Here is a 10,553-nt window from a genome sequence, read left to right as displayed (position 1 = left end):
CTTGGCTAAGAAAACAAAATAAAAAGTGACAGTTCCACAAAACAGCTGAATCAAATAATAATCAGATAAATCCATTAAACAAATGTATGGCAACAAATTTTACAAGCATGAATAAATAATAACAAATGCTTAATAATTTATCTAATCTAATTTGCTGCTTTCCTTTAAAGTTGGTCAAAGTAGGACAGTGCACTCTTAATTGAAAAACACATTTCTTGATATGTCCAACATCTTCAATAAAAATAAAAGCATCAGGACAGCAGTAAGAAATGCTACAGTCAAATACAATGATACCATTGATCAATGGAGACCAGTTGTACTCTACACAGGGATAACGCATCCAGAATGCATTGTGGACATGCCATAAAAATTTACTTGGATCCACAGAAATTACTTTTATTTCTTGATCTCAGTTATCAGGGACCAAATTACTAACCAATCAACCAACGTGAGATAGTAATTTCTAGGTGTTCGTAGCCTAGGGTTCTAGGTTCTAGAACCATCCAGCAACTGCAGGCTGAGTCGGCTCTATGGCTCATTTACTCAAGGCATTTTATTGAAACACAGCTATATTGAGATGCTCTATGTTCCAAGAGTCATTGTGTTGGCATGTGTTGAACTAGATTTACTATCCTGAGACTGTAGTACAATTAACAAATTAAAACCATTGATGCTCCACTGAGTATTACCCCAAATTCCCTGTGTGCTGAATCCCTTTAATCCGCTAATAAAAGAGACATCCTATGACATCAAAGTCTTATGTATCATAGCATGGAACACAAACCATTTGCTTAAGTTTAAGTCAGTGACTAAAGTGTTAAAAGACATGGGAGAAAGTACTGAAAATGTAATGCTTTTAGTTTGTCCACATTTTTGCTTTGGACTACAGCTTTTATTACAACAGTTAAGCTGCTACCACAAAAAGTCACACAAACAGGAGCGATTAAGCAAAGGGCTGTTTATCCTATTCACGTTTGGATGGATACACAGTACACACCAACACACGCAGTGCTCAAAATTAGCTATTAGCAGCAAGGACAAACATCTTGGCTCCACTGCACAATTTAATACAAAGTCTACACTGCTATGAATAGTAAATTTAAATGTTCAAACACAGTCTTTGAGGTTGTTTGAATAATTTTTTGGCTCCATTTAAATTTTCTGCTGCACAACATCTTTCAAACTACGCAACACTGAACCACAGCTCGTACGCTGCTGATTCACATGTTGCCATAAAACAAGAAGCCAAGCCCACTCAATGGCATTCCCAAGCCTTCTCCGGACTTCACTACAATAGCCATGTTGTGGCCAGAATCTATAGTGAATTAATGAGTTACTGTTGCAGCGGCCATTTTCCCAGCACTCGACTGGCAACATAATTACCATTCCCCCCCAGATGAGAGATGGGGAGGGTATGCATTCTTTAACATAATACAAGCGCACAAAGATAAAACATAAATGACTATTAATGACAGCTGAACAAAACTTTAAAGCACACTTTCAAGGAAGCCTGCACTTCAAGCCTGCATGTACTTGATAAAGTAATAACTGTATGAAAAGAGAACATGAATTCAACTAATGAAGAAATGTCATGAATCAGTGGGAAAGAACCTTACTATGCTGTGTTTTGAGTAAAAAATGAAAATACAGTGGGGCCCCGAGATACGAGTTTAATCCGTTCCACAACAGCACTCGTGTGTCGATTCACTCGTATCTAGATTGCATTGTCCTCAATAAATAACTAAAAACCAATTAATTTGTTCCAGCCCCCCAGAAATATAATATTAATTAATTAAATTAACCTCACCCTATCCAAACATCAAAAACATAGATATAAATAAATATATTGATAATATAAAATAATAGTTATTAAGAAAACACTTTATATTATTGTTATAAAAATGGGTAAAATAACAAAGTGAGGGACGGTAAGCGTAGGAGAAGTAGTAATTAATATCGGACATCCCTAGTTATAATGTGTTTAGGAACCTACCACTGCAGCAGCTAGGAACAAAAAGGAAGTTCACTTGCCCTTTTGTCACATTAAAATTACCCACTGTTTAACATGAAAAACAGAGTATAAAACAAGGTAGTGTTTAAAGTTTTGTGTCGGTTTCTTTGTCATGATGCTGTGAAGATGAAGTGCACGTGTCTCAACTGAACTACAGCTGGCAGCTGCCATTGTCAGCCATTTAATCAATGGCGGTTGTAAGCATATGCAGTGATTCTTTCTGTTGGCTGCGGTGAACCACCCGCTCAGATGTATCTGTAATATAATGTACAACTGGCTGTCTTGATGGGGCAATGATACAATAAATTGCAATATACTGCAACACTATATAGGCATGAAGATATATTGATTTGTTTTTTGTTTATTTAATTGTAGGAAAACTGTCAGCATAGTAAACACATAATGCTGTTAAATGCTTAACATTAGGTTGTTAAAACTGGAACAGAGGGATGTATGTTTGTAATCGCTAAAGATGACAATAAACCAGTCATAAATATTTCAATGTCAATTGTTGATAAAAAATAGATAAAAATCAATACAGTGTTGCAGAATGTCAATATGGTATCATGAAAAAATAGCACAATATTTCAGTGTATATTTTCTTACACCCTCAAAAGATGAATACATTTACCTAAATCTCTTTCTCTTCTCCCTAAACAACCAAGCTACAGCTACGTAGCTATGCTATGTCCTCTGTCCCCTATGGCCTAAATTTTTGCTCAACGGACGTCCAGCTCTCTAAGTGTCTTTTGCTCAACGGACGTCCAGCTCTCTAATACAACCCTGTGTCTGAAATCCTTTATGTCTGTAGTGTAGAATAACAAATCCTTTAATAGCCTTTCCTTCAATGCCATTGAAGGTGCAAGGAGTGTATTCACCTTTAGCCAGTAGACATTTATTAAGATGAATGAACTCAACTATATACCCATGCATTCTTTTTATCAGGATCATTGTCAAGTTTTACATAGCATGACTTGAAATTTTCACTGAGTGATTTAATGCTGCTTTGAACAGGATTACTGAAACATTTCCTTTGACCAGTATTTACAGGATATTAAAATATTCGCATTTGTCTGTCTCTGACACCATCTACTCTATTGTATGTGACTGAACATGAGTATTTGGTCTTCATGTTTTACTAACTACATTTTAGAGGCTCTTTTTAATATAGATAGTTGTTTGACTAAGAAGGTGAAGAGATTAAAACAGCCTCTCTGCCCTGCCAACGTCACAAAAGTAAAGCCCAAGTAATCGCTGTCTGTGGAATTTAGTATGATTTTTTCAAGACAACTTAGAACAGTCCTGTAGACAAAGACAATTATTATAAACAATTTGTCAGGAGCATCTCAAAGACTCAACAAATACTTTTTTGTAAAATAGGAAGCTAGGAATGGGCTGACCTAAGAAACAGTGATTACTGACAAGCGAGTCATGCCATGTGACTCAGATTATTGTCCCCTTTTATTTTCATTTTACTGTTCACCTCTCCAATGACCCATCCTCCCACAACAGGTCTTAGCTCAAAGAGCATTTTTTCTTTTCCCCATTCTGCTACCCACCTACCTCCTGTTCTTTGTATCTGCCCTGAATTTCACCCCACATGTGTTCGGAATAGGCAGTACAAAATTCATTTGACAGTTTCAGATTACATTTTTACTTAAGGTACACTATTTGACAAACAAGACTAGAATTATACAGGTCTATTTTCCAAGCATATATCTCTGCAGATGTGCAATAGAAACTGGTAAATAAAATATATCCTACTAAATAGTCCAGACCCTCGTACAGGAGCAACCATAACAATAACATCAGGAGATATTTTTTCATTTGTTCAAAAAAATAAAAAAATAAACATCAAGACCACATTTGTTCAAAAAAATAAAAAAATAAAAAAACATCAAGACCGAACTTGTTTTCTTGGAAAAGAAAAACACTACCAACTACTACCAACCACATTATGTTTTGTTTGACATATGCATGAACTTATAGCAAAGTACTGCTAATAAAACAATCCATGCAATTCTAAACAGAGCGTCTGTTTGGGCTTCCAAATAAACACATTCATTTGATGTAAACAAATAACATCTGAGGTAAGGCCCCAGGACAATTTGTCTGCGTATATTGAGTAAAGAAATATCACAGCCTATTGTTTTGGTGGATTAAATATTTTTGTTTCCATTAGGAGAACCAGGAACAAACAAACCAAGCACTGAATTCAACATGAGCAACTGAAGATTCCACTCATCTTTTACAAAGCTGCTTAAGAACCAGGAAGACTGAAATCAAGGATGTGGGATCAACAGTGTCTGTGAGAAGGAGTAGGAATAGGTTCAGAGTCAGTGTGCATTTACTGTTCCTAACTTTTCTTTCTTTATAAGGATAAGCAATGAGTGTTGTTCCATTGTCCTTTAAGGTACTGTAGCTAGGTTTCTCCACAAAATGATATCTGCTAAAGAAAGTACACTGTTGGATATTTTAAGAACACAAAATATCATCCAAGTATTCTAATTGATATCATACTAACTTAGCCATTAATAAAGACCATGTCAAACTTGAATGAAATCTTCTGGTCATTATGTGCATGGACTTGATTGCATTCATCTCGCAAAAAACATTTAACAACTTTTAGTTGTTGTAAAGACTAGAGATTATAACATTTTCCTCCAGCTCTGTTTTGCTTCTTCCTTGCAATTACCACAAACATCGAAGTGTTTTTATCTATTAGCCATCCGTGTTTTTTCCTTATGACCACATCACAGCATACTAATTATCACCGCAATAATTCTGAGCCAAAGATGGAGGACAAAAACGCCACCAAAATGTGGTTCTTCTTGTGAGTACTTGGCCCATTAATTACATTTCCCTCCCTCACTGATGTAAATTGAGTTGTGTAATCATCAAAGCAAAAAAGAGGCCTGCTGTGCAACTCTAATTAAGACCTAAGTCTTCCCAATCTAGATGATTTTTCCACTTACTTCCATCTGTAACCATAAAATACATCGGTAAAGCTGCCAGGACTGCTGATGCTTCCAAATACGTTTCTGTTTGCTTTGTGTTGCATCACAGTTTACTACAATAGAGAATTTAAATGAGAGTTTATTCCAATATAGTACAGCAGCACATCCAGGGATCTTAACAAGAAGAAGTTTGATTCTCCTCATCCCTTTATTAATTACTAACCATCATACACAACTCCAAACATAATGATGTGTCCTGAGATTACTAAATACTGTAACATGTCACTAAATAAACTTGGGTTTTCGCTCAAATATTGCTAAAAAGCACTAAAATAACACAATGACTAAGACCCAAAGACCTGGACCTGGATTACTTTCAACCAAAAATTGAGCCTTGTGCAGTGTGGAAAAAATTCCACTTCTCTGACTCTAGAGTTAGGAGCAGGAACATTGGCACCAGACAGAAACACAAAAACACATCCTTCTCTAAACAACAATTAACACAAAGTGGTATTTTGTGGTTTTGACCTGTAATGATGACTAAGACTCAGCTTTGACTAAGAATGGGTAGGCATAGAAGGCTTTACTGTCTTTTTCAACACTGCAAGCCATAAAGTAAATGGTAAATATAAAGTAAAACATCCAACTAACCAAGAAGAATGTAATAAAAACATTTACATTATTGAGATGTAAAACAAACAAAAGTGTGTTTATGTGTCTATTGTATTACTGGTAAATTACATAAACACATGTTATTGTTTAAAATGGTATAGATGAAATGTGCTGGCCCAACACTGTAACAAATCTTTAATGATAAACAAGACATTATCGTTTGTCTGAACATGTGGTCAAGTCAAATCTGTCTAGCATCGTGGTTTTGCCAACAGACACTAGGAAATTAAACCGTAAAAATAATGATGCAGGCTAGTATCCACAATGAGCTCAAGCATAGTGAACCTTCTTAACCACCCACGCAGAAATGATGTCAAACAGTACAGCGAATGTACTGAATGCACACAGAACAAACATAAACTGTTACAACAAATGTATTACTTGCTTTACAGTCCCAGTGAGATGACAAAGTACATAACCACAATGCAGTAACCTTCAGTCCTTTCACTTTTATTCAATTCTTATCAGAACAGATCACCAGGGTTAAAGTTGCAGTTTGAACAACTATTGTTACTTAAAATAAAACAAAGCTATGACCTGGCTTGTTTCTTTTTAAAACTACTTGAAACATAAATGTGCATGCTTAATTTTATAGTGAAAACAGAGCATATGGTACTAAAACGCCTTTTTTTAAAACTAATTTGTTTTTTACAATTATCCAGCTTGCACCATTAACACTATAGGACAAAAGCTTCTAAAATATAAATACTACGGTAGTGTAAGAAATAAAAAAAGAAACTACAACAAGCATGATATGGTAGTAAGTGTAATATCTAGGTGTGACTCAAGCCTTAAAGTACAGTCCAGCATAACGTCATTAGTTGACATGACGAAGTAGTTTCGTTGAGCAAGAACAACCGCCCCAACCTGAATATCGCCACCTCTTTTAGACAAACACAGCATTCCAAGCTTGTCAAACTAACATACATTTATAAAACTATTGACTATACACTGTAAAAGTGAGACAACTATGGCAACTGACCTACATAATCAAACCTAACCATTATATTTTTGTTAGTGAATATTGGTGTTTTATGATAATTTGCTTTGAAACAAATATTACAAGGGTTTTTTTTTTCAGTTTTTGAGTCTTTCAAGTCTTAATTTGCTTTGAAACAAATATTACAAGTTTTTATTTCAGTTTTTGAGTCTTTCAAGTCACATTCGCATGAATAGTTTCTCCTAACTAAAAAAATACTTAACATGTGAAACACCATATGTTACAGTAACCTGGAAAACTGAATGAAAAGACAACCCCCATTTCTATTTTTAAACTGACTTCATTTACAAACAAGTAGTGCAGGTGGAAACAGCATGCATTCAAGATAGTGCCTTCTAGTGTGAGGCTTACTTCAAGTTTTATATCGTATTAGTCGGTTCATTCATTCTAGGCAGCATTTTTCACAGATCACAAATTGCTTCCAGATGCATCTCTGTATCCTTTCTTCCTTTTACATTGTTAATCGTCGCCTTACGATAATAACAGTTTTACTTTGGCCTTCCCTATAACACATCCCACATCAAAGGATCTCCCCAATCTGATAAATGCTCAGAATGTTCTTGCATTGAGCCCAAACTCTTTGAACAATCATGTGAAGTTCCTGCCAGTATTAACGAACCCGGGTCTCAAGGGATCAACAGGTGTCTGAGCTTAGGACCGAGTGTGGACACAGCTGGGAGGTTGATCACTGACAGGTTATCAGCTGAAGAAACCACCCTTTTTCCACTGCATTGTGATCCAGGTAGAGGAGAAACAGCATGTTTGGTTGCAGGCTATGCTGCTAGGTGTAGATTACAGAACAGCTCCAAGAGCCAAATACATACACATACACACACACACACAGTCATACAAACACTAGTCTTAAAATGAAAACGTGGTCTTTTCATGACCAGGACAGGTTACATCTATCTAAGTTATTTACTTAAAACACCCACGTTGCGTGTATTCTCTTTTAGCCTAAACAACACAGTATTCGCCTGCAACACCATGAGAAACGCAGGACCTATCGCTGTTTTATTAAGAGCTGCAGGTACTCACCTTATTCGAGGCTTTGGAGGACATTTTACCCTCCCGTTCCTCCACAAAACTGACAGATTAAAAGTTGCTGTTCTTTGCGTTCTGGTAACCACTTAGAAAAGTGCGCTATTTCCCCCCTAGCCCAGCCGCCGCCACGCCGGGCTACGCTGTTATTTTATTCTGTCCAGGACGACGGGAAACATGTCAGGAAAAACCGTGGGGAAAGTCCAAAGTTCATTATCTTCTCCCCGCTGCCAGAAACGCTAGCGTACGTTAGTCCAACCAGGTACCGAATCATGAAAGAAAGTGAAGTTTTAAGGGGGAAACGTGGGGAAAATAAAGGGGTCTTTCTTTTAGATGTGTCGTCGTTGACCGCTGGATGAAAAGTTGGGAAAAGGCATCACTAGGACACGGAGCACAGCAATGGCAGGATCTCTGAAGCTCTGCTTGCACTCAGCTCTGTGAGCAACGGCCGCGTCGCGGCTGTGCGGAGCGGACCATTACACAAAATGGGTGGAGTGAAACAAACACAAAAAACAGGACACTGATGATACACAGAAAAATACACTAAACGAAAAACTCAGATGTTCTAAGTGACCCTTTCTTCATTGTAATAAATTGACGATTTGGTTCAACTTTGAGTATTCTGGTATTTTTCTTGCACTTAGATAAGTGACCGCCCCTGCTGTCCCGTGAAATAAATTGTCCGGGATACAATAAGGAGAAGCGACGCTGCTGTCTGAGGCGATGCTGCTGGAAGCTTCGCTGTGTCCTGATGATTTTAATGAGTGTTGTGTAGCTTTGTCGCAGAGGTATCACGATGCTTATCAACGTGACAAAAACGATAAAAAATAAAAGTAGAAATGCACCAGAAATACACAACAAGGGTACCGACACAAAAGACCTGCACCCCGAAGTGAAACCGTGCATTAACAGATTACTGAAAAGTTAGTGTTTCCCAAATTGTACAAGTGTTTCCTTACTGAAAAGTTAGTGTTTCCCAAATGTCCAACTACTTGTATGTTAAGAGGATGTGGTTAATGGAGCCATATATGCATAGAAACACTGCCAGAGAAATTAGTGTCTGTGGTTTTCTCACCTCACAGGAAACCACACCACTGAGGAAAAATCCTATCACTTCCTAAACTCTACCACATCCACAGGATGCTACAACCTCAGTTGGTTTTCCTTTACAGTTTAATTTAGGTTTTCAAGGGATGGACTAAAATGTAGACCAATTCTCTGTATATCCAAAGGTTTCAGCTATGTGGGCAGCGTCAGCTTTGCAGTTGGTGTAAATTCCTTACTTGTTGTTAAAATATTCAGAGTTACGATGAGGTTAACAGAGACTTTCACAATTGATGTGATTATAAGTTGATGTTTATCTCTATTTGTGGCTCTTTATTGGATGGTGACCAGTCTCAATATAACCCACCACCCCATCCGCAGGGATTGGCTCCAGCAACCACGCTCTGCCTTGATATATGTCATCTGTACGCAATAGCCATTTGCTGTAGCTACCTAAATTGACAACAGCGAGGGCTAAAGGTATAGTTAGCTTTAGCAGAAATTGTCACAAAAATACAACAGCAGACACAGAAGGGAGTTTTGGACAGGCTCCGCCCGTTGTACTTGGCAGAGGGAAAATAGCTTCAATTACTGGCTTTTCTGTAGGAACCAATAAAGTGGTACACATCTAGTTGATGTATGTATCTTACTTTAGTCTGCTACACACCATACATTACGTCCCGTGCACTACATCTTGCTTATAGGGATTTTATCATAAAAAGCCAAACATAAAATACAAACGACTCTTGTTGTATTGTGTGTTTGCACAGTATATTTTAAAATTGCAAGATTTTTTTTAGACAATAATTGTCTAATACACCCAACAGTAATATTTTAACAGAAAAGAAACTACTCAGTGCCCACTGTCTTTGCCAACATGTTATTGCTAGTTCATGAGCAGGGACACACCCTAGCTTTTACAAACAAACGCTATAATCACATTCCCCCGATCTCAGCTCGTCTAATGATGACTTCCTCTGTGCCTCGAGTGCTCCTCTGTTTCGGAGGGCTCGGTAGCTGTGTAGGTGGTCTGTGGGGTTAGGTCCAAGAAGACATAATTCTCCAAAGGCAAGACAGTGTCAGTCATGAGCAGCAGACATGCCGTGAGGATTGTGTGCAGGATGGTGACCTTTAGCAAGGTCAGGTCAAACCACGAAACGAATCCAGACGGATGAACGTCTGAAAACCCTTTCTCTAAATTAATATGTATTTAAAATACATGTCTGTAAACCATTAGAAGACAGAGAAGTTTAAAACCTCTCTAGGATTGGTTAAAAAAAAATCTTTCAACAATCTGAAATACTTTAAAACAGTGAAATTCGACTAAGTAACCTAAGCCATCATGTAAAGCATGCCATAAGGATGATACATACTAGTATTGATGTGAGGCGTTCGCTCCGCCTGAAGCTTCTCAATCGCCTCTCAGGATCGAACAGTGCCGACAGCAGGATGTTCAACATGATTACTCAAATATCCACTTACAACAGTTTGCAATCAAAACATTGGAATATGAGCTACAAAATGTGGCGTGACCTCAAAAAAAAAAAAAAAAAAGCAAATAAAAACAAACAAACAGGGAAGAAACTCAAACTGTAGCCTTTCCTGCCCTGCTCGCCTCTTCCTCTCATCCACACCTGTGACTGCACCTCAAACGTCCTGATACAGAAGGAGGCATTAGTGGCACTCCAGTTCGATCAAAGCTGGTTTTGTATCCTCTGTTTTTGTGTTTTTCTCTTTATCTGTCCCTAATTTGCGCTTGCTCTCTCTCTCTCTCTCTCTCTTTCTCACACACTCACATTAGAATAACACACACACTAACACACAAGCG

At 37.6% G+C, this 10,553-nt stretch overlaps 1 protein-coding gene across 10 annotated transcripts in view; it reads right to left on the bottom strand.

Moving 5' to 3' along the window:
- LOC103378762 (tight junction protein ZO-1-like) overlaps positions 1-10,245 on the bottom strand; it is a 40,830-nt gene extending 30,585 nt beyond the window's left edge. For 2 of the 10 annotated variants that reach the window (XM_025055601.1, XM_025055597.1), the window contains exon 1: positions 10,099-10,241. In XM_025055601.1, the coding sequence (XP_024911369.1) occupies positions 10,099-10,185 (87 nt within the window). In that variant the 5' untranslated portion in view covers positions 10,186-10,241. Of the gene's footprint in view, positions 1-7,678; positions 8,271-10,098 lie in introns of those variants that run through there. The other 8 variants (XM_025055600.1, XM_025055596.1, XM_025055599.1 and 5 more) reach the window with 6 other exon arrangements.
- Positions 10,246-10,553: the final 308 nt, after the last annotated feature.

This window comes from Cynoglossus semilaevis, chromosome 5 (assembly GCF_000523025.1).
Source record: "Cynoglossus semilaevis isolate Cse_v1.0 chromosome 5, Cse_v1.0, whole genome shotgun sequence".
NCBI classification, from domain to species: Eukaryota; Metazoa; Chordata; class Actinopteri; order Pleuronectiformes; family Cynoglossidae; genus Cynoglossus; species Cynoglossus semilaevis.
This window is presented reverse-complemented; position numbering and strand designations above follow the sequence as displayed.